A 24604-nucleotide genomic window follows, 5' to 3' on the forward strand; every position below is an offset into this window, starting at 1 on the left:
CCAGAGGGGGGGATAATTCTGAGAAACATTTTAAAATGTTTCAAAATGAAGACGGACCCTGTGTATTTTGGTTGTTAATTATTACGATGTAATGGTGAAAATACTTTGGGTGGGGGTGATAATTTTTATCCCCACCGAGGATAAAAATAATTCAGCAGAGGGTAGGACGTGTAAACCAGAGGGGGGGATAATCCCCACCATCCCCACCGGCAAATCGCACCCTGCAAATAACCCACAAATCTTCCCCAGCAATCGAGGCCTAGGGCCCTTAATTGCGCCATCAGTAACCATCTAACGCTACGAGGAATATCAAATAGCAATCCCTTGTTCTCGTCTGTTTATGTCCTTGTTTTTTGTGCAATAGGAAGTGGCAACATTGGTTGACCCACTTCCTGTGGTCTAAATCGAGGTTGTCACGGTGAGGCCGAGGCATATTGAATTCAGAAAGGAGGCGAGTTGACTGGAAAACATTCATTACTTAAACAGTGGCTGGTGACACTTGGCAAAAATAAAGGCCATTTGTTTTGACTGCAGACTGATGGCAAATAGGTCAGGGTGACTTCAGAGGCACAATAGAGTGAGCTAGGCCGGGGTTCTGTGGCCTCCTCAGCAACAATCCACTTTATCTGATCCTGAGGGTCCTAAACCCTTGCCGCTCACTCTACTTATCATTACATTGGCAATCTTGGAATATTCTTCAATTGGTTCATGTCATGCCTACAAACTGGAAACTATTCGGTTCAGATGTGCAATCTCACATCCTCCTCTGCCCACTCTTCATCTACAGGGTTCCCGGAGAGTAAATCCGAGGTTCGGAATTACAACATTCCGTCTTTATGCTGACGATACCCAGCTGTACCTCTCACTGAAATGTCCCAAAACGTACTTATGCAAATCTACAATAAAATAAATTTTGCCCCCAGAAATATAAATATGTTTCATCCAAATTTTCTTTTGTAGATTATTATCAGAGGCTTTTTTTGACTAACACACTGCATTCTTGGTTGCAGTTGGGCTATTTGTGCTTGTACATTATATAAGGATATACATGTATAGGAATTTGAAAACAGGCAAATTACACATTTGTAAGAAATAAAATAGTTTATAGTTCAGGCCTACTGTTGTTCAGCTGGTACCCTCACCGTATACTGTCATAAACAATACAAAAAACTAAACACAAAATAAAAGTAAAATACCTCTCAGTCTCTCTCACACACACACACACACACACACACACACACACACACACACACACACACACACACACACACACACACACACACACACACACACACACACACCATCCAAGTTCCCACTGGATTACCAGGCTGGGAGCTGAGCAGCGGAGACAGATCCCCGCTCCCAATCCTCACGTTGCGTTCGTCTAAAAACCCCGTCCTCTGAGCAGGACAAAGACGCTTTCCTTCTCAATAGTGGCCCCTTCCCCGGCCCCCTCCTCCTCCACCCCTCCCTCCTCCTCCACCACCTCTCCCTCGTCCTCCGCGGCCCCAGCCCCGGGCTCGCCCCCGGGCGCTGCTCAGGTGGCTGGCCGGGCGGCGCAGCGCCTTCCGCTCCTGGTGGTGTTCTCGCTCCGCCTGCCGCTGCTTCGACTGCTCCTCCGACTGACCCCGCGGGGGAGAGAGACAGACGCAGCAGCCATGTTAGTACCAGGGATCAGGCACCGATACGCTGCTCGCAGTGCAGGGGGGGGGGTCATCGGGTTATGAGTGTCCACAATGGCTTTGGAGTGCTTTAGAGCGAAGGAGCCAAAAATGGATAGGAACTACTTTGCACGTTTAAATCCCAAGTAATATATGTTCTTCGGTCAAAATGTTCTTCTTAGGTCATTTTTCAAACACCAAGATTGATTCTTAGAATTGGGGATACGATGACTTGAGGAATTAAAAAGGAGTAAGATGCAATGGAGAAACTGCATCTTATTTCTAGTCCTGCTAGGGACTGATTATAGTCATAGCTTGTGTGGCTAAATACAGAGCTAGAAGCCATTGTGGCTAGAAGATTGGCATGGAAACCTCAGTCATCAATTATGAAAGCACACACAGTTACGGTCATTGGATCGGGTTTTCTCCCACACTGTGATGACGTGTCTAAGTGAACCCCCCTTTTTTCAGCCCGATGAGATTTGGTAAAGATTTGTATCGGGCTGATAGTTCTAGGAAAGTGGGGGGAGTTGGCAGTACTGTATAAATATCGGTATCAGCCAAGAAATCAGAACCGTGCGACTCGGGTGGTGCAGTCCCAATAATCCCCCTACTCTGTGAGCCCCAAGCTAACGTAGCTTAGCAATAACCGGGTCGGATCACTAGGCCGTGACGCCTCTTAGTTGGGCGCTATGAAGTCACACTCGAGTGTTGGGCCTTGTTGAATTAAAAAAGAAAACAAGACAAAACCCACCTTTTTGAGGGTGAAGGTGACCTGCTTGCTGCCCACTGCAGAGTCCTCCATGTTGCTGGTCCCAGAGTGCTCCTCCATCTTCAGCCGGTCCTCCAGAGAAGCCCTAGTGACGGGGACAGAGTCCGTTAGACGTATTGATCCTTCGCCTCGATAGCATTCAGCAATACAAGCTAATGTTTACTTGAACTGCGGGACATGTTGGTACCACGACCAGCATGCTATCGATCAATCACCGTGGCAGGACACAGTTGCATCGCAACAGTTTTGTTTTGGATACAAACTTCCTCGAAAGAGTGATCGCCTGTTTTCAGTTACGGAACAGGGAAACAACCTCAAAAACAAACGTCTCCAAAACACGGACGTATTAAATAATGCCCAACCACTATCTTAATCCACCTCATCTGCAAACTGTCCTTTGCTACACTTGGATTAAAAATCGAACTATGATAATTGACACCTCTAAAATACATTTTGATGAAAATATGGAGTATACGCTTGTATTCACTGGCTAAATGTCATTAAGGGTTGAATCTCATTTATAGAAGATGCAGCATATTGTAGTCGCGTTGTAAATTATAGTTAACACGATTTCGCTCGTCTATAGTTTCTCTTGATATGTCCTGCTTTTTCATTTCCTATGTTCGACTCTGTGCCTGATGTAAAATGACCGTAACTTGCCTAACCTTTGCGGGTCTTTAGAGTGGGTCGGAGACGCAGACAATAAGGGCCTGAAGGAACTGTTGAGTTACTTGAAAAGTGGTTCATGGCACTAAATATTGAGCAGGATTCTTTTTTGGTCATTAATCGATATGCTTGTTGCGTAATATATGCACCAAGTTTCACCTAGTTTTATCCTAGTATATATATATACATATATAAAAAAGGGACTCACTTCTTGAGCTTCTGCGTGTGGCCCACGTCGCCGAAGCTGCGGAACTCCTCCCCGGCCCGGATCTGGAAGAAGCGGGGCTGGCCCCCCCTGGCGGGCCCCCCCGCCCCGCGGCCCGAGGCCGCGCCACCCCCGCCGCCGCCCCCGACCAGGGTGGTGTTGCGGTCGCCCTGCTTCCTGTCCTGCAGGCGCCGCTCGCGCTCCTCAAAGTACAGCTGCCGTCGCTGCTCCCGCACCTCCTCCACCCAGCTCTTGTCGTCGTCAGAGCTCTCGTCCGAGCTGCCCCGCCCCTCTGGCTCCTCCTCCTCGCCGTCGTCCTCCTCCGCCTGCGGGGGAAGGGGTTCGCGGTTACGCGCGGCTTAAGTGACCGAAGGCCGAGCCGGAACCGGAGTGAGGGGTCCCCGTCGTGTGCCCTCGTTCTGAGAGGGCTCGAGGAGCAGAGTGCATATCTATATCTTCAGGGCGTACACGGAAATCGCAGGGATAGCATCTAATGCAAACCCTTGCATGAACTACCACCGACAAAGGGATGCATTGAAAGGTCCCCGGATATGTTATCCCCCGCGTCGGTCACGGTGCAGTGAGCGGTCTTTAAGGTCGTACGTTTCTCTGTGTTGCGCTTCCTCCTCACTCGGACTGGCTGGAGAAATGGGGGAAAACAATGGTTGGTGTGTTGGTGTACCTGGGCGGCTTGCTCCGCCATCTGCCGTAGCTTCTTCTTCCTCTTCTGCTCCACCTTGGAGACGATGGGGTTGAGCAGGCGGTAGTCCTCGCTCTGCTCGTCCACCTGGAAGTCGGGGTTCTCGAACATCACCTTGAAGCGGTCGTCGCCCAGGATGCTGGGGATGTCCTGCGGAGGGCGAAGGGGGTCTCGGTTAAGAGGAGTCAAAGGTCATGGGAAACCCGCTGAGACACGCACGGGGCCTGGGGGCACAACCTGGCAACCTGGAATCAGCCACTGACTGAACACCAAGGGGCAGGATATACTTCAAAAAGTTCTATGCGTGGGTCACAATACGGGGGTACCCATTCGGAGCTTCTGTCCCGCAGCATATCAGTCTAATGGGCTCCACTGTCCCTGTGTAACCATCCTGTATGATTATTAGGGATGGGGATCATTAATATTTATTGATATCGATACCATTTCTGATACTCCTTAATGATCCGAGTCTTTATCGATACCACTATCGATACTTTTCTATTAATTGGGGGAAATACGACGCGTTTTTAGTGATGAGGTTAATATTTAGGAAATAAATAATTGCATTTTAAATTAAATATGTAATTCTTAAAAAATATTTTCATCAGTAGTTTTAATTATATATACTAAAATGATTAGAATACTATACAACTGTATTAGTAATACAGAAACATCGGTAAGACAGTATTACTGATGTTTCTCACCAAAACTCAATTTAACGTTTCTTTATATTACATTTGAACTCATCATGATAACCTTACAGTCGTTTTACTGAGCCAACCTCAACACATCATCACGCAGCACATCTGAAACTTAATTTACTTTTTAAGATAACTAGCTTGTATGCTGCCGATTACAACCCTGATTTCACAATTGGATTACTATGTTTAGCTGACGGGACTAGCGACAATGTCTGTGTGTGCGATTACCGCTCGTACTTTGAGTGGATGATTAAGACGGGCTTGTCTGTGGTGCGACAGGAGAAGACAGAGTCTTTTCAACTTGGAGACAGTCGAAGGTACTGCATTTGGCCTTTATATGATGCACAATGCTAATGTGCTTGGCCATTGACGTTGTGTTCCCCCCTTTACAATAACTGATTTTCGCCCTTTGATTTAAATGCCATGACGCGACTCGGGGGACACGACATTACGTTACAGGACCTACGGGACAAAAAATAATAATAAATGAACAACGGGACTCGATAGTGGTATCGATAAGCCCAAACGTTGGGAACCGGGTTTCGATCCCCATCCCTAATGATTATTGTTCGTCATACAGTCAGAAGAAAAAATTATAACGCCGAATGAAATTTGATCCACGGGGCAATGTGATGAACCAGGCTAGAAACTCAACACCTTTGTTATTCGTAGTTTTTTTCACACCAAACAAACAAGCTTGCTAAGCGTTGAAGATAAGCTTGTCTTTTCTCCTTCGTTGGCCTTGAGCCAATGAAGGATCAGCCCCCGGGTCTCTCCACCAACCCCGGGAGGTCAGTGGAGGTTTTTGGCTCACTCCTTCCACTATTTTTCTATCTGAAGTAAAGGGGAACGGCCTTGGTGGCCGATAAGGAGCCAGGAATTTGTCTCTCTGGGAACTGTGTACAAAACATGACTGGGTCTTTTCTCTCTCTACGTGTGTCTCAGGTGTTCGGGGACAGAAGCAGGCTTTCTCTTCGGCCCTGCAGCCACGCACGCCTGCGCCCCACCCACGCACCTTGCCCTTCTTCTTCCTGGCAGTCAGCTCCGCCTGGTCGTCTCCTTCCTCCATCAGCTTGAGAGCCAGCTGCTTGTTCACCTTGGGCAACTTCTGTCTCCGACAAACACACACACATACACACAGTTTATTTTAGAGCCGTTTAAAAACAACAACAGTCGACCACAATTCAACTATCTAGTTACAAAAACAAACCAATAAACGAAACAATTAAATCCACAAGAAAGGCACACGCAAAGGATGTAAATGTATACATGTTATGCATTGAAGTTAGATCGAGTTAGCCATCTCGGTGTGTTTGCCGGCCTACGGTAGTGGTGGTCATGGAAAGAGAACATTGCTGAATCAATATCTCACCTGGATCTGCACTCGCTGGGCCCGGGACTCCTCGATCTTCTGTCGGATCTTGTCCTTGCGGTACTCGTCGTAGGCAAACGGGTTTGCCATGGTTTTGACCTGAAAGGGTAGAAGGACATGCTTGTCAAACACATTTTTATTGCCCATATGCAGGCATCCTGACATATCTTCATCTCAGGTGATAAAAAAATAAAAAGCTAAAAGTGAATGTTTGAATAGTATTGGCTGGCATACCTTATGGTACAGTCTCATGTCCATGAAGTAGCCATGCATGTAGGCCTTCAGGAGCGAGGACCCCACCAGGTGACCCAGACCTTGTGCAACCAAACGACGACACGTCACATTAATACCGCCCCACTGCAGCCTGGGCCACATGCATTCACGGCACACAAGTTAAAAAATGACAGCTTTAACTTCCAAAGAACACTTCACAACTGTGTGGTTTGAATTGAGCTGTACTCAGGAAGGGTATTAAGGGTGCACAGTAGGAATGCAGCTCAAAGTCTCTTTGTGGACGGCCTCAACTCGAAGTGGCGGTCGCATTAGGTCCCATCGGACCAGTGTTACACCCGCTCGACCGTGTTAAAAGCAGGCACGACGTGAAACATACTGTTTAATGGTATATGAAATAAAAGGAACTGAAATCAAAGACTCTGTGTGTGTGTGTGTGTGTGTGTGTGTGTGTGTGTGTGTGTGTGTGTGTGTGTGTGTGTGTGTGTGTGTGTGTGTGTGTGTGTGTGTGTGTGTTCAGTGAGGGGTATTTGAGAAAGGAGAAAGATAAAAGGAGTGCGTGACCGCAGGGCGGGGGCTCTCCCATCCCCAGACAGCTTCTGTGTTACATAACAAGGAGGCCGCAGTTCACAGCTGCCGTAAGCCGACCCCTCCCCTACCCAACGGCTCATTTTCTTCCCCCTACAGGCTGATGAAGCCGTGTATGGGTCCGTTCGGTGTGCAAAGGTGCGGCACGGTTCGCGTTTCGACTGCCAGAAGTGGGCGTGATCCGGACTGAGCCGTCATTGTTCCTTCATGGGGCTACTGAGACATCTGAAAGGGTGCCGGCAAGTTTGAGCTACACACGCTGTTGGTTGGTCAACAGAGTCATCACTTCCGTGCGACAGGGGGATAATAACGAACAAATACAAGGTGTTTCTGGACAACGGCGAAAGCTTAGTTTATTGAAGAATATGTCACGCAAAAGTTTGACGTCTTCTTCTTGGATGCCTTACATTGTGGCTTTTTGTTCAAGGCGTTGCGTTTTTCTTTTTCCTTCGTTTTATTATCAGGCTACACTGCGTCGGTATGCTAAGAGGTCACGAGGGTTACGTAGCTGGCGGCTATCTCCATACGGCTTAAACCCCGCCCTACCATAAGGGTACTGTGGGTGGTGGAAACGCGAGCCATAACTGAGCTGGGCTATACCGCACCTTCACTACTGGGCTGAGGCATGCTGGGCCGAATCGTACTCGCTCGCGGAAATGCGCCATTACACAACGTACATCAATTCATTGGCCTGGTCCGGGGTGAATCAACTGCATTATGCTGCACAAATAAAGTGCCTCACCCTCCATAATCCATGCAATAAACGACTAGGGCTGGGTATCGTGAGCAATTTCCTAAATCGATTCGATTTCGATTCATAAGGGTCTGAATCGATTAATCACGATTCGATTCAATCTGCTTTTAAATAATGAAAATGGTTAACTGTGTTACAAAATACAAATGTACTTTATTTTTTCTCTTCACCTTCAACAACAGGTTTTAAGTGCAAACTTGTAAATTGGACAGTTTAAACCTGAGCTGTAAACAAAACTGTCTCAAATCTCAAAAGTGCAATTTTGAAATTAGAAAGGAATTGCAAGTGAAAGTGTACTTGAACTACAACATTCCATCACTGCAAATTGCATTAAGGCATTGTTTATTAAAGTGCAAAATAAATAATAACAAAAAATAAATCAAAATAAATCGAAAAAAAGAAAAGAAAAATCGATCTCATGCCCTATGAATCGATATTGCAAAATGAAAATAAAATCGATCCACAATCTATTTTTTTTACCCAGCCCTATAAACGACCATTAATAATCTGAACGATCCGGTGAAAGGACTTAATCGGTGTACTGATCGGAGCGCATGTAAGGACGCATATGTAGAGATCTTTGTGTGGGGCGGGTGGGTGGCTGCATAGGTGTACAAACATGACGCATCTACAGGTGCACCAGTGCATGTCTGTGTCTGTACCCAGGTTCTCCAGGTCCTTCTGCGTGACAAACTTGTAGTCGTCGTAGACGGTGCTCTCGGGACTCTCCTCCAGCTCCTCCGTCAGGTTGTCCAGGAAGGAGCACCAGCGAGGGGCGGGGCCCAGGGACTGAATAGGGAGACACACAAACACACGCGTCAGTGTGTAGCCCCGGAGTTTCGGGGCGGCATGTGTAACGAGAGCAGCGACACCGAATCAACGTGTTGTGTATTCGTCCAAACGTGGCACACACACACACTGTTGGGCAGATGTGTGACGGATGTCAATAAAAAGGTATTCTGATTCCACATTCTTTATTTTTTTAATTCTAAGGTGGTTTAAATACCTACGTGTTTTGGTAGCCTTAACAAGCTAACCATTGGTACATGCGTTATCTCAAATGACCGGAACAGTTTCTAATGATGCGGTCAGTTGCAACAGAGGCAAAAAGCCTAATTTCAAAATAATCTTTAGGCGTCTGGTTGTGAAGAAACGAAGGCCAGAGGCTTCTGCCAAGGCAACCCACGTTGCTTCCTTGTAATCATTGATGGAAAAAAAGGACAATAGCGTTTTGGGTGGCCAACCCAACCGTCTCTCCTGGCTTCACTAGAAAATCGGTTACCGGTAGCATTTGTTAAAATTACTCTCTCGCACACATTCTGCCGAAGAACTTTGGCTCAAATGAGCCTGCCTCGAATACTAACGACGGCCTCATCTTAAGGAATCAATGTGCATCTGTCAGCACAAAGTTTGTGAACAACATATGAATGAATCGCCTTACTTCCCAAAAGAGGCAGATTTACAATGCTTTGATTACCCAGAGCGGTATTATCCTTTTAATGTTAGGAAACACAGAAACACTCGGTAGCTGACGAGGGCTGCAGCTTGAGGGGACAAGACAACAGCAGTTGAGTGGAAGACAGATATTTTAACATTGTTTCTTATATTACCAACCTACGGCGCCAAGAAAGACTCCCGACAACGCAAGACTATTTCTCAATTTCTCTAGTAGCTGATTAAGAGATTCACGCCTATATTTACCTGACAACACTGCAATTTACCACCCACCCACACACACGTGGGACTGCACTGACGGTTAACCAACTCATCCTCTGCTCCACTCCCTTTTCTGGGAGCGCTCCTTGCACCTTGAGGCACGGTGGTGTCATGAACCTGCTGTGTGAGGTATGCAGCAACTCACCGGGATGTAGAAGGTGTTCATCTTGGGGTCCTCGTTGGCTGTGAAGAGCATGCCTGAAGGCAGGGGGGAGGACAGGTTAAGGGTGGTCACAGGGCGAGGTGTAAGAAGGAGCAGCTTTTTGTTTGACCTCATCTTTTGTTCCGGGAGATGACACATGATGAGCTGTCGGAATTGAACGGCGGACCGCACCGATTCCACATTCAAGTACTAAAATTTGGGTACTATTGACTGATGACGAGTACCGACGTGAATACTTACATAATAATGACACCATAACACTTTAAAAAATAAGCGCTTCTCTGGGAGAGAGGGGGGCGTAGGTGCCATCGCCATGGTAACGGCCCACAGCATCTTTGTCAAACTTTTTTAGTACCGTGGTTGTGTATGAGCATTATAATGAGCGATGTCATGTATGAAATGCTCCACACACACAATGTAGCAATATCCTATAGGAGTCCGGGAATCCTAACCCTCGGATGCGGGTATTAATAAATTGATGCTCAGACGGAGCTTCATCATCCACACACCCTAGCGTTAAAATATACATGTCCGGATAAGTGGTACAGGGTGGTATCCGAGAAGTATTACGAGTACATCAGCACAGTCTCGGGCCCAAGTCAGAGTACTGGTATCGGTATCGGGGCATCCATGGAGGAAATCCATTCATAGAGAGCAACGCCTGTGAGTGACCGATTCTTGAAATAGGAGACGAGGGATACTATAGCCTGGAGTATTTAGGTATGCATTCTGCTCACGATGGCGCTCTCTAGTGGCCAAGCCCCAGACACGGGCTAATACAAGTTACATGTTTAATAATGTTCTTTCAATCTTGCGATTCATCCTTCTGATACCTGTAATAACAATTCCAATAGTCTACTCCCTAACGGTAAAATAACGTTTCTCTCACCTGATTGTGGGTAGATGCAAACATCATTGATGTTGGTCTGTGGCTCGATGGAGGAGAACATCTTTCCCTAGGGGGCCATTGAACAATTGTTTATATAAAAAAAACAACACAGCGCTATCTCTCTCTGTACAGATTAGGGTCAGCATTCAACAAGTTGCTTTCAAGATATAAAATAGCCTTTATATGCAGGTGTCTGCTTCTGACGGCCTAGAATATAGGGAGTTATTGTCTTGCTTTTCTCAACAAACAAGTTGCAACAGCTAAAGTCTGCCTCTGATAACAGCCAGAAGGCCAGGTCGTTTACAAAAGCAGTCTGGGAATACAGCCCAAAACAAATGAATTTCATCATGTGCAACCACATGTGAGGCTGATAAAAACCAAGGCTCACAGTGTCCTTGTTCCACATCTTGATAATCTTGGAGTCAGCAGACACGACCAGGTCCAACGGCCCGTGGAAGTTGAGGGACTTGATGGGCAAGTTGTAGAAGTGGTCTTTGACCAACAGGGGGCGACTTGAGCGCAGGTCATACAGCAGCACCTACACGAACAGACCAGAACAGACCAGTGAGCGATGATGAGCAATGATGATCAGTTGGTCCTCTAAACCACTGAACAGCATAGGTTGGCATGAGACTTTGGGTTTGACAGGTGTTGGGAAACCAACGGCGGTTGTGACCTAATAGGACAAGGCTGACAAATATTTCATTTTAAGGCCTTTCGTCTCCTTTAGTGTCTTGGTCTCGAATACTCCAGTATTTGAGGTAAATGCGCAACCTATTCCTAACCTTTTTCATTATTATGATGATTCATTCTAATTCAACATTTTTAAAAAGCAATCGAGTTGTTATGCATTTGTTCTCGAATAGTAATGAAGTGTTGTACTGGTTAAAGAGGGAATGGACCAAATGGAGCATTTCAAATACATCTCCCCTCTTTATTGCACCAATGGACACAGTAGATAATGTAAAGTATTCACAGCAGGTAAACTGTACCTGTCCAGTACTGGTGCCGACTGCCATCATGAGGGAACCGTTAAATTTGAGAGCGCTCACAGATGGTAAGCCTTGAACGCTGGTGAGAGGAGTACAATTCAAAATGTTCAGTGTCAGGGGTAAAAGATTGGATGACAATATAAATTGTTGTTTTAAAACTATTGTTATTGCTTCACTTGATGACGTGAAATGGTTTGAAAGATTATTAAGAACGTTTAGATGCTTTGACCATACATTGTACTGCATTACAGCTTTATTAAAAACAAAGATGTTTAATTAATCAAATATTATAAAAACTGCTTTATGAGTTTAATCATGGGTTTAAGTACAATATACAGTACAATAATATTGTACAATGCTGCATTTTCCAATGCAACAATAAATACATACAATATTTAAATACGTTTAAATTGCAACAGCTATATGTTATATACGTTTTCAGCAGAATTCCCCAAATCAATTTGCATCTGTGGACCTCCTTTGGACACAAGCTTTTCTCACTCATCCCTGGAAGACCAACAGACCCAAGACCAAATTGGCATGACATCAGCCCCGACTCACTCTGTTCCCTGGGTCACGCTGCTCAGGGCACAGTCCAGCAGGCCCACTCGGTGTCTGACGCGAGGGTCCCAGCACTCCACCTTACCCTGGTAGAGACGGAGAACACCAAGGGCCCAAAGAGAGAAGCCGGTACAAGAATGAGCTCACAGAAACACACGTACACACGGGAGACAGACCTCTAAAAGACAATACCACAAGTAAGTAATACACCTGGAATATCATTTTCCAAAGATCAGTAAATGAACACCCCCAACATCCCATCATCTTAAGGGAGTTCTTTACTCCTGACCTCTGTGGTCCTAGGGTTAGGGGGTGCGAGAAATAAATGTCCTGTTAAGCCCTTTGAGACTTACTGTGATTTAGGGCTATACAAATACAACTTAAAGAATGGTTGGCTTCTCATTCATCACAAGGCACTCACCTCAATGGTTCCCGCAGCCAACAAGTGATGGACAGGGTTGATGTCACACACATTGTGCTCCCTTTAAGAATAGAAAAGGCAGAGCGGGGTTGTCACCCCTGATACAAAAAAAAGACAGCGCTGCCATACAATTAGGCTGTTCGTAAATATGCATTCAACTGCTTTATGGTTAATTAGACTAGACTATCCATCCACGCCTCTTTGAAAATACAGCCACCAAAGATTTCCACGAAATCATTAATGGAGTGAACCTTACAGAATACTCACACGGCATCAGTCTGGAGAGAGTTCAGGAAGCGGCCCTGCTCCAGATTGAGTCTGAATATCTCTGAGCTGAAAAGAGACATAGGGCCTTATTAAAACTGAAATCAAAACAAACTAAACCTGCCTTGGCTGATGTGTCGCAGCCAATCCCAAAAAATATAAACCACAAATAATAAGTGCAACCCTCGTTTAATTAGTTGTCTGTAAAAGGGCATATTCTTACCTGGCACCTACAAAGAAAAGGTCACAAGAGGGATAGTGATAGGAAAAGTCCCGTCCGAACTTGGGAATGCGAGTCTTGTAGTAGTGTCCATGCTGGGAATGGAATTCCACATAGCGGTCCAAGTGCAGCATCACCATCTTAATGGATACAATTTAAATTAGATGCCAGACTCTATAGAAGCAGATGTATCCTTTGCAAAAAAAATGCATGGATACACAGACAGGACTTCCACCCTCCCAATGATACAAACACACTCACAACAGACATAAATGATGGCTAGTGCCCCCTTTGCTTACCTTAGAATAGTCATCAGACAGGATGTCAAAAGCCACAACTTGAAGGGAGAGGAAAGAAATGTATTTCAATAACTAGGCAGTATGTTAATGGGATTTACAGATGTTCTGCACTGATGGGCATCAACTTACCTTCAGAATCCAAGCAGCGTTCAAATTTCAATGACAAATGGTAGGTGTCGTAGCAGCGTATCCTAGGTTTGTATGTGCCTGAAACCGATGGAAATAAGAAGCAAAAAAGGAGGGAATAGTTAAAAATAACTTACAACATTACCTACAGGTCACTGTGTATCTTTGGTTGATAAAAGCCAAACATAATATGTCATCAGTACCACAGATGCAGAGGCATATAGACAAACCCAAAGCGGTTACCTGCTGCCAAGATGTATTGCCCATCCCGTGACACTTTGATAGAGGTCGCCACAGTCGGCATCTCAAAGTCCTGGATGAGCTCAATTCTGCGCTGAACGTCTGAGGGGGAAAAAACAAATATCCGACATTAAAAGGTTGCCTAAAACACCTTTGGAAAGTGGTTGTCAATGTTAGTTTTCTGATTGATTCTGTGTGTATGAGATGTAACAGAAACTTACCAACATCTTTCTTTTGCAGCTGTCTCTTCTTCCGATCTGTGAGCCACTGTAAGAATAGTGTTTGGTTAGGTTAACGTTAGTTAACGTTGAATTCACAGAACCACATGTAGTTCATCTTGTGGCTAGCCAAGGTTACATTAAATCAAGTTTTCAAAAGTGTCGGGGTGCTTACCTCTGGCAGAGATTTTCCATAGCTTAAATTGTAAATCTTAACGTCATTCACGCTAGATATCTGCATTTTTGATAACGAATAAGAGTCTGGTTACACATAACAGTGAATGATTGCCATGCCGAATGAATCCACGTTGCTAAACAAGAGCAAAACAGGAAGTAGTAACGCGCTTGGCCAAACTGGTCCGTGTGGAAATATGCTGTAATGACTAAGTTCCGGCTTCCAAATTAACTTTTTAAAAAGCTGTACATATCGTGTACCACATTTACGTTTATATTTTCTGTCATTAAAAAATAACAATTACATTAAAATCAATGTAAACTTTTACATATGTTGAACTGTTTAATAGGGTGAGGTTTTAAGTGTTCCTTTAGAGCCAGTGTTCCTTTTACCATTATATATTAATTTAGGCCATTGTGGACCTCCTCATATGCAAACAGTGGAAAAATATGAATACAATTGCAGTTGCCGAGAAATTAGTGCGAACGCACGCTTTATACTCAAGTATTACTGCAAGAAGGCCATGGCCAGTGGGAAACCGTGGAAAGAAAAGTCAGTAATGCTGCTTATGCTCCCAGTGTGTTTATTCCGAAACACAAATGAACACAAAACATGAATGGAAATCATTACCATGCAAAACACATGATTTTTTAAGAATAACATGCCATTATACTCTATTTACTGAACCATACGATCATAAAAATATATTTATTTTCCATTATCTATATAAATGTTTATGTTATCATGAATTGGTATATTTAAAAAATAAAATACCACGTACCTCCTGCAGTAACCTCGCGTAACCAGTGGTGTGCGAACCACAGGTTGAAAAACACTGTTCGAGGATAGTCAAAATGAAAAAAAAACTGTAAATATATATTTATAGATAGGCTATCTGTATCTTTAATAAGTTGTGGTTACTGGAATAAAGTTGTGTTTATTTTATATATTTTCTGAATTGCATCATTTTCTTTTTCGGATTAAAAAGTCTATATCGTAATTGAATTATTACATCGCCAAAACGACTTATTGATCCATAGGCCTTGGCCTAGATATAGATATATAGCTATATTATATATCATAATGCTAAACATTGAAGAGAATGATCAAAAAATGATTTGAAAGCAAAACGTTTTGTGGTAGCGCTCTTTAACAAAGAAATGAGTAGGCCCAAACTGGGAATGGACCCTCAACATTCAGTTGATCGATATTGTTAATGTTGACCATGAATGGAATATTTCAATTGCATATTTAGTCCGTCTATCATTAACTATTCTGACCGCGGTCAGAGCGGTCAGGGCGGAATGCAGTGGCACAAAGCATCATCGCGAATAAAACAGATATTGGCACAGCTTGGTGTTAGAATGTATAGCACAGTAATGAGAAACGAGGATCTTGTGATTTTCCCCGAGACCTGCTCAAGGAAGATGTAAATAATATCATTTCACTAACACGTTGACGCTTCTCACGCGTAACTTCGGACGCGCGCAGAAGCGAATCCCAAAGTGTGTCTGTGGTGCAAGGACTGCTCAGAAGCAATACAATTAAGTGTAAGTAACCTATTAACAATTTCTAGTTTGTGTATTGGTTTTATTGTTTCATATTTCTGACGTAGAAAAAAAAAGGTACTGCTCTTTCAATCGAATTGCAACATGTTAATTTTATTTACCAATCGATTACCAAAATAAAATAAAAAGTCTGTCTATGTTCTCCTTAAAGGTAGGCTACTTCCTTGACCATCCAGGAGATTTATTTGCTCAAGGTCAGGTTCCTCGGATCTACTGCTCTTCACACGACGCACATTTCGTGCCAAAACAATTTTTTTGAGAGGCGCCGACTGGGTTTCTAACAGATCTGTAGATAAGTCGGCTATTTCCCTGGAAGTTGCAATGGAGTTTTGGTTATTATCTCTCCCATTGGATAAAAGGAGCGTAGCCAGCCTGGAGAAGTTAAAACGTACCATCGCCAAAACCAACCTGGCCACCTACGGGAGGCTCTCGATCCCTGAGCTCAAGGTAGGTAAGGTTTTTTCACTTTCTCCATCTATTCATCTTGCTGCAAATGTTTTTATTCATTTTGTCTATCTATTCACTATCTTGCTGCAAATGTTATCCGTCAAATACTTATGTTCAACTCAAGCCCAAACATAATAGGATAGTTGCATGTTAGTGTAGAGTATTGTTTTTGTAGTCCTGTATGCGGTAGAGGTAAGAGTACCTCAAGTGGTTCAGGGTGTTTGGTGTCCTTCTTCGGTGATGAGCGGGGCTCGGGTTGCTTCTTATTGCTGAATAAACATTTCCATCTCACTCATTCAATTTCTGTCGGTATCGTCTACACATACACTATGGCTGCAGCTTGTTTTCCGAGCTGGTCCCCACATTTTAAACTGAGGAATATGAACGAAAGCCAACAATCGACTGCCAATCGTTGATAGGGACCCTGCTCCCCCCCCCCCCCCCACACCTAACCTCCCTAATGTGATTCAATACAGTTAATAAGTTAGTGAGAGACATTAGAAATGCAATGCTATTGCTCAGGTTTCCTGGTCTTGGTTCCCAATAGACTTTCCAAATACTGTACAAACACAAACACACACACACACACACACACACACACACACACACACACACACACACACACACACACACACACACACACACACACACACACACACACACACACACACACACACACACACACACACAATATCGGAGAGGTGTAAGTTTGGCCCGGACTGTAACGTTGCCCCCCCGCCATCCGCCCGCCCTCTCCCCAGGTGGGGACACTGGACAACCTACTCAGTGTGTCAGATAACCTCAGCCAGCTCGACACACTGACGGAAAGGTAAAACGATCGCATGAGTGAATTCTACTTTGTGTTCAGCATGTGAGGGGAAGCACCGCGCACCCCGCCCTCATGCCCTTGACCAATGCTGAGCTAAACTAGACCACTGCGGCTTCCCCTACGTCTTCTTCATGTGCGTCGCTTTGGTCCTTTCTATTTGGGATGGGAACATTCTGGGGGCGAGACTGGGGGTGGGAGCAGCAATGGCATTTGTGGTGCTTAACGCACATATAGATATTGTTGTCTGAAAGAAGATTCAAATAGGAAATAGTGAACATTTTAATGTATACAATCTTTTTGAATAGCTCTACAAACTTGATTAAAGATAACCCAAATGCAAACTTGCTGTAACACCACCAAATGTTGCTGGACCTGTTTAAAATGAACAAACGGTGTAAATGAATGATTGTGTGGTCCACACAGTGTTATTAAAAAGACATGCCACTTTATGGGAGAGGTGATGGAGCAGGTCAGTGACAAAGTGCTGGAAAATGGCCTTGTAAACGGAGGTATGCAAACACACACACACACACACACACACACACACACACACACACACACACACACACACACACACACACACACACACACACACTATATCCGCCAATCGTCACCAGTAGATATTACGTGTACTCTATAGTCGTATAGTATACAAGCCTTAAGCAAGGCAAACAAAGATGCACATTTTCACAATTCAGCTTAATTAAACTTTTGTTTAGGAATAATAATACTGTTAAAATATTTATAATACTGTATAATACTGTAAATGCTGTAAAATCTTTAATCTTTATACTTTAATACAACTATCTTAATATGTAAAGGTAGTGTGCCCGGTCTCACTATTACGGCTATTAGATGAGGCAATACTGGCTTAGCATAATGGGTTTGTCACAAACACTCTAACACAAGCCCCATTGGCCATGTTGACATCCAAGACTCAAGACCAATGTGTTTCTTTGACCATATCCTGTCCGAACAAGCTCATTAAACAAGCCAATGAATCTGCTATCCAAGCCAATTGAAACTGCTACCCAATGCTATCCAATGCTAACAACAATGTCTGGTCATTCTTCCCCATCAGACCACAGTGGGGTTCGTCCATCTCCTTCAAAAGCCTATTTCCAGGCTCTTAGGGGTATTCATTTGCTAGCTATATTCAATTTGAGTTGCAGGGTGCAAGTGTGTGTGTGTGTGTGTGTGTGTGTGTGTGTGTGTGTGTGTGTGTGTGTGTGTGTGTGTGTGTGAGTGTGTATGTGTGTGTGTGCGCGCCTTTTTAACGTTGCTGGGGTGCTCTTACAGTGCCTCAGCTGTTTGCCATAGGACTTAAGCCTATGCTGACTACACAATTATATTCTAGTGTGTGTGTGTGTGTGTGTGTGTGTGTGTGTGTGTGTGTGTGTGTGTGTGTGTGTGTGTGTGTGTGTGTGTGTGTGTGTGTGTGTGTGCATCAACACAAATGCATGCTGTGTCCGTGCGTTTTCTATATGGATCAATGTATGTGTGCTTTTCCAGTGGACCTGGTGAAATATGTGACCAAGTTTCAGTGGGACAGAGCCAAGTATCCCACCTCTCTGCCCCTCAGGGTACTGGCAGACAACATCAACAAGGTACCTCATCATCACATGGCACAGCCAATCAGAATGCTTGAACTGTGCCTTCAATAATAAAGACATGCTTTTGGAAGGAGGTGGGGTAGGGGGAGCAAAGTCACTACAGGGACGAGACCTCACAGACGGCCAGAGGCATATTGTGGACATTTAAAACTGCTAGGGGAGTTTCAGGGAGGTGGCAGCAGTTCCACGCTGAGCTCAAATTGCCTCTTGTCATACATACAACATATATACATACATACAACCACACAGCAGCTCAGGGATTGGACTGGGATTAACCAAATGTGTTGCAAACATTTAGAAGAATATAATATTTAGAATACGGCTTTATTGTCCAGCTGGGCTCTGGAAATATACTTTTAGCCACACCTCAGAGACATTAAAACAGAGTACATAAAATACAGCGGATATCCCATAAAACAACTACATGCAATATGTTTGATTGCAGTTCATCAGGTCTTATTTATAGAGCGCTTCGTGTTGGTGCAAATGACCTTTTCATTTAAACAATTCAATGTTATTGCTTTGCACTTGGTTCCATTGAAAATCCTTACTGTACAGACAGCGTTATATTGTTGTTTCACCGTCTTCTGACAAATGTACTTATTGTAAGACACTTTGGACAAAGCGAATGCTAGATGCCCTAAATGTATACTTACATTGCGTGTTGCCAGGCTGGTTTGAAACCTATCAGGGCAGAACTTAACTGGTAGGAGGTGATGGCTGATGTCATGTATAACATGATTGATCATCATGTCAACTGTGGTACTACTGGGATGATCATAATAGTTTTCTGTGGCCGATTATCGGCCCCTCTTGTTCATGTGTTTGTGAATGAACACGCCAGCAAGTGTCCCAGGTGGATGCCGAGTTCAAATCCCGGGCGTCGACGTACAACAGCATCAAGAGCAGTCTGCACTGCCTGGAGCGCAAAGCGGAGTGAGTGGATGGACCGTCGTGTGGGGCAGGGCCTGCCGTCGGTGTTCCTGATGTACATTAAAGAGCCTCAGTGTGTTTCATCTGACCACTCGCCTCCCCAGGGGCAACTTGCATACCCGCGGGTTGAATGGCATCGTAACCAGAGAGGATCTGCTGGAATCGGAGTATTTAACCACACTGCTGGTGGTGGTTTCCAGGTATGAGACAAAACAGTTTCATCATGATTATGTTGGTATAATAGGTATAATTGTACTATAATAATGAGCTATTTGGCCAATTGGAGACATTGTAATACAAGGAGTAAAGTAGGCTTACTCTGAACCTCATCATTGTTTAATGCTGGCCTTTTCTCCCACTCTTCCATGTGTATGTGATGACCCATTGGGGGTCCTGCTGTTGTAGGGGGGACTATAAGCAGTGGGACAGCACCTACGAATCCTTTTCGCTGTTTGTGGTGCCGCGGTCCAGCAGGTAGCGTGTGCCTGTTGGTTTACGTCCAGCAGCCATTTGATCCATGTCTTAATGCACGGGCAAGGGAACGGTTCTTTTTAGTGCCAAAAGGATCCCGGGTAACGACAAGTGTTCCATTACCAGCTGAAAGTAAGAGTCCTGTTCCCGACAAAGCTTGTATCGGTTGCCAAGGCAGGGCGACAGGGACTTGATATGTAGGGACTCCTCCAGGTTTGAGGTTGATATTGTGATCATAACACAAAGCTTTTCGCATTATGATATTTGTCATAAAATCAAAAAAGTCATATTTATACTGCATTCCTCTAAATACAAATGCATGTTGCTTGTATTGCTGTCTTATAAGCTAATTTAAGGTTATCCAGATGTGCCCATCAGCACTACCCTGTGTTGTTGTGTTGTGTGCATCAGCACTACCCTGTGTTGTTGTGTTGTGTGCATCAGCACTACCCTGTGTTGTTGTGTTTTGTGCATTAGCACTACCCTGCGTTGTTGTGTTGTGTGCATCAGCACTACCCTGTGTTGTTGTGTTGTGTGCATCAGCCCTACCCTGTGTTGTTGTGTTGTGTGCATCAGCACTACCCTGTGTTGTTGTGTTGTGTGCATTAGCACTACCCTGTGTTGTTGTGTTGTGTGCATCAGCACTACCCTGTGTTGTTGTGTTGTGTGCATTAGCACTACCCTGTGTTGTTGTGTTGTGTGCATCAGCACTACCCTGTGTTGTTGTGTTGTGTGCATTAGCACTACCCTGTGTTGTTGTGTTGTGTGCATCAGCACTGTTTTTAACCCTTAATACTTCCCCCTGGCCGTCCGGCGGCCCGTCCCTCAGGATGCTGTACGAGGACACCCAGAGCGGGGTCTTCTCCGTCATCCTGTTCAGGAAAGCTGTCAGCGACTTCAGAGAGAAAGCCAAACAGAGCAAGTAGGCAAAACAGAGAGAGAGAGAGAGAGAGAGAGAGAGAGAGAGAGAGAGAGAGAGAGAGAGAGAGGGAGATTGGTCTTCTCCAGAGCTCATCTTGTGTTGTTCTGAGGCAGTCGCCCAAACTGTGGTCATGTGATCCACACAGGTTCACAGTGCGTCAATGCAACTTGGAGGTGGAGGAAAAACACCTGCAGGAAATAGAGAGGCTGAATGTAGACAATAAGGAGCAAAATGTGAGTGGTGCTTGTGTCAAGATGTGTTTGTGTCACTATATGCTTACGTGTGCATGTGAACATGGGATCCTTTCTTGATGATTTGAGTGTAAGTATATCTATACATGGATGTCTGATAGTACATTGATGTGTGTTTGTGTCCGGCTGCAATGCCGTCTGATTGTGTGTGTGCGTGTGTCTGTAATGTGTGAATCTGTGGTAGTATATTCATGAGTGTGTCTTCCTCTTTCCTCAGGTAGTGTTTGTGCGTTGGCTGAAGGTCAACTTCAGAGAGGTGTTTGTTGCTTGGATTCATCTGAAGGCATTGCGGCTGTTTGTGGAATCAGTCCTCAGGTCAGTATCAACCATTCATCCCTGTTGAACACCCCCATCCCTAATTGCATCATGAGGTTCTGAAAGAATATGACTTTGTCATGCTGGCAGTTTCAAAATATAAAAGGGATTCCAAGTACGATGAGCGTTCAAGGAGTTTAGACCAATCACTAGCCACACTACCCACCAACATACCACATGTTTGAGTCTTTAAAAATCTGATCCAAGTGAGAACGAGGTGTGTGTTCTGGCACATAATTATCATACTTAGCATTGTGTAGAATCTTATCCTAGCTATCCTATATATGGGGAATGGTTTAACCTAGCGACTGTTAGTGCTTGGCCCTTGTTTCTATGAACAACCTTAGTGTACTGACAGCGATAAATTGTTTCCCTTTCTTCTGACTAAAGCGACGTACTTATTGTACGTCGCGACGTACGACGTACTTATTGTACGTCGCTTTGGTTAAAAGTGCCCTGAATGTAAATGTTGTGCTAGGTACGGGCTACCTGTAAGCTACCAGGCGTTGCTGCTGCAGCCGGACAGGAAGCGTGTGAAGAGGCTCAGGCAGGAGCTGTCCTCCCTCTTCATGCACCTGGAACCCTCCGCCATGTCGAACAAGGTTGATGTAAGTAGGCCCCTCACCATTTTACATGGGACGGGAGAAAGCTGTATTGTTTTGGGTGTCGAGGGTAGAGAAAGCGTGCATGCATGTACGTGTGACGCACAAAAGCAAATGCAACGGGGCCATGTGACCTATCTTCAAGATTTGATTCGCTTCTTGTTTTTATAGAAATGTGTGCATATTTGCGTGTTCATATTTGATCATATTTGAGTACTGACTAAGCCCAAAATAGATAGAATTGAGTGATGGAGCTATGCATCATTTAGTATTTCGGCTAGATTGTGCGTGGACATTGTGTTAGTAGCTGTTATATATCTGGGGAAGAAAATAATTTAATACACAACATACTGTATGAATAAAAAGCATGTTGAATTAGGCTCGACGTAAGAGTGTGTTGGATTCTCGCAGAACGACTTCATACCACTTTTGGAATGTCAACCAAAGGTAAATGATATGATGGATCTTATCTGCACTGGTGGTTCAACAAACCGAGGTATGCTCTGTGCAGGTTAACAGTAGTTGGTAGAAATGGTGCAAAAGGACTCAAATAGTGAACCAACTCTCAAATGGTATTTCAGTGGAAGCAATGGATATTATATATAGTTATATAGTCGATGGATATGTAGTCCTCATCTAGTACTCAACTTTATGACGATCTGACAACTGCATTCAGATATTGTTACTTTTGTTTTATTTGCTCCTTTTGACCGTTTGATTCGTTAATTTGCTCTCTGTCACCCTCGGTCCCTTGCAGGCCAGCTTTGATGTCCCAGAAATGACTCAGCAGGAGTACTTCTCCTATATCTGCTTCCAAATCAACACCAACATGTTGGACACTGGCAAGTAGCGGCAGGAAGAGCAAGCAGGGTCATTCAACAGGAAGTCCCGCCCCTCATTCTCATCTTCTTTTTCCCGGAGCCAAACAGAGGTGATGCAGGAACGCTGCAGAATTTCTCATGAAACACAAGTTGGGTGTCCAAACACAACCATTGTGCATGTCTTCCATGCTAGCAAGGATTGCCCACACTACTACAGCTACCCATACATTTGTTGTTATTCTGATGGATCCCTTCATGCCACACTGTTAATATGGTCATCGACTGTAAAATAAAATATACATATATATGGGGTGGGGGGGGGGTTGAAATATATATCGGGAGGGGGTTGAAAGTGTGGTACGATTATTATACAGATGATACTTAATTTAGGAACCAAATGAACGTTTTGATGTATATTGAATGTATATTTACAGAATTGTATTATGTAATCTTGATCTTTCATGTCTTACAGTCTTATTCACAAATATGTTTCTAGGATTTTACAAAATAGCCCAGCAAACCCACCAAGTTAAAGGTCATTATAAATAAAAGGTTACAATTATAATATTATTTTGAAACTACTTGTCTTTGACTCTGTATACAACTATTCAGTTGAGAAGTGAATGTGTTTTTGTGAATGTTCCCTATGGGCTCATTCATAATATATAAATTAAGCTACTATTAGTTTGATATACGTTGCTGATATTATTGCTTTCCTTCCTTTCCCTAATTCCATGTTCGTGGTTGCTATGTTGTAATGCTAATGAGATCTGAGCTTTTGCCTATATGGTCATGATGAGAAGGAATTATCCCTGCAGCCATCGTATTACTCTATCGGAGCAACAAGTAGGCTCATTGTAAGCTGCTCCATCCACGGACTTTACGCGCCGTAACGACATTTTCAATAAATGGGCGCCAGATGGCGCAGTTGAGGGAGTCTAGAACCAGGCAAATGCGCTAACCATATAAACGATGAAATTGACATTATTAAATTGTCGATGTGCTTTTTTGAAGTTAAACTGGCAACATGTGTGTTGCCAGTTGCCAGTTTAATGTTGCCAGTTTAGTGTTGCGAGATGCTCTGTGAAATGTAAAAGTTGCATTTCTTTTGCCTATATGTTCAATTATACCAAATGCACGATCTCATAATCTTACCGAGATAGTCAATAATTAAGATTAAGGTAGCTAAAATCTATCACCTGCCTCCCATACGGTAATTGTAAGAAAACTAGCGAAGCGCGTGTGTGTGTGTGTGTGTGTGTGTGTGTGTGTGTGTGTGTGTGTGTGTGTGTGTGTGTGTGTGTGTGTGTGTTGTGTGCGTGTGAGAGAGAGAGAGAGATCGAGAGATGGAGACAGAGTTAGAGAGAGAGCTAGAGAGAGATGACACACAGACAGACCGAGACAGACACAGACAGAGTGAGAGAGATAGAGAGAGAGAGAGAGAGAGAGAGAGAGAGAGAGAGAGAGAGAGAGAGAGAGAGAGAGAGAGAGAGAGAGAGAGAGCGAGAGAGAGAGAGAGAGAGAGAGAGAGAGAGAGAGAGAGGGTATAACTTGGTATCCATTCTTACCGTTCATTTTGGCAGAGAAATAACAACACCACCACCACCACCAACAACAACAACAACAACAACAACAACTTACTGAGTCCTAAATATCGCCTCTCATTGGAAAGTGCTCCTTTCTCTGGAATATGTGGACCATACCCAAGCCCAGATACAAGAACGGTTCCGCCGGGGAGGAGAGTGAGGATGAGATCGCTGTGAACATTGGCGGGGTGAGAGTGGTGCTTTTCGGGGACGTTTTGAACCGTTACCCGGAGAGTCGCCTGGCGGAACTAGTGAACTGCTCACCCCAAAACTACGACGGCATCTTGTCTCTCTGTGACGACTTTGACCCGG

The 24604-nt window shown here is 44.3% G+C and overlaps 3 protein-coding genes across 3 annotated transcripts in view; 2 read left to right on the plus strand and 1 right to left on the minus strand.

Annotated features, from left to right (window-relative positions):
* Positions 1 to 1427: 1427 nt before the first annotated feature.
* On the minus strand, positions 1428 to 14076 carry nol10 (nucleolar protein 10; the record flags this gene model as incomplete). The annotated part of the gene is made up of 21 exons (XM_079752387.1): positions 13935 to 14076; positions 13763 to 13808; positions 13545 to 13643; positions 13305 to 13382; positions 13176 to 13213; positions 12880 to 13016; positions 12660 to 12725; positions 12393 to 12453; positions 11972 to 12057; positions 11411 to 11489; positions 10807 to 10956; positions 10419 to 10485; positions 9512 to 9564; positions 8313 to 8439; positions 6312 to 6391; positions 6078 to 6176; positions 5721 to 5813; positions 3987 to 4154; positions 3308 to 3630; positions 2416 to 2518; positions 1428 to 1622 (listed from the first exon to the last, which is right to left on the minus strand). The coding sequence occupies exons 1-21, from the start codon at positions 13998 to 14000 to the stop codon at positions 1428 to 1430; spliced, it is 2214 nt and encodes a 737-aa protein (XP_079608513.1). The 5' UTR covers positions 14001 to 14076.
* Positions 14077 to 15823: 1747 nt separating this feature from the next.
* On the plus strand, positions 15824 to 22954 carry atp6v1c2 (ATPase H+ transporting V1 subunit C2; the record flags this gene model as incomplete). Its single annotated transcript, XM_079752060.1, has 12 exons — positions 15824 to 15949; positions 16711 to 16778; positions 17202 to 17287; positions 18291 to 18385; positions 19236 to 19327; positions 19429 to 19524; positions 19730 to 19798; positions 20625 to 20717; positions 20863 to 20950; positions 21186 to 21283; positions 21762 to 21891; positions 22643 to 22954. 12 exons carry the CDS (start codon positions 15824 to 15826, stop codon positions 22733 to 22735), a joined length of 1134 nt encoding a protein of 377 aa, XP_079608186.1. The 3' UTR covers positions 22736 to 22954.
* Positions 22955 to 24396: 1442 nt separating this feature from the next.
* kcnf1b (potassium voltage-gated channel, subfamily F, member 1b) overlaps positions 24397 to 24604 on the plus strand; it is a gene marked incomplete at both ends in the record, with an annotated part of 1368 nt that continues 1160 nt past the window's right edge. Inside the window, one exon of the mRNA XM_079752035.1 lies at positions 24397 to 24604. This exon is cut by the window's right edge and continues 1160 nt beyond it. Within this exon, the coding sequence (XP_079608161.1) occupies positions 24397 to 24604 (208 nt within the window).

Source organism: Pollachius pollachius (genome assembly GCF_949987615.1).
Source record: "Pollachius pollachius genome assembly, chromosome: 15".
Taxonomy (NCBI): domain Eukaryota; kingdom Metazoa; phylum Chordata; class Actinopteri; order Gadiformes; family Gadidae; genus Pollachius; species Pollachius pollachius.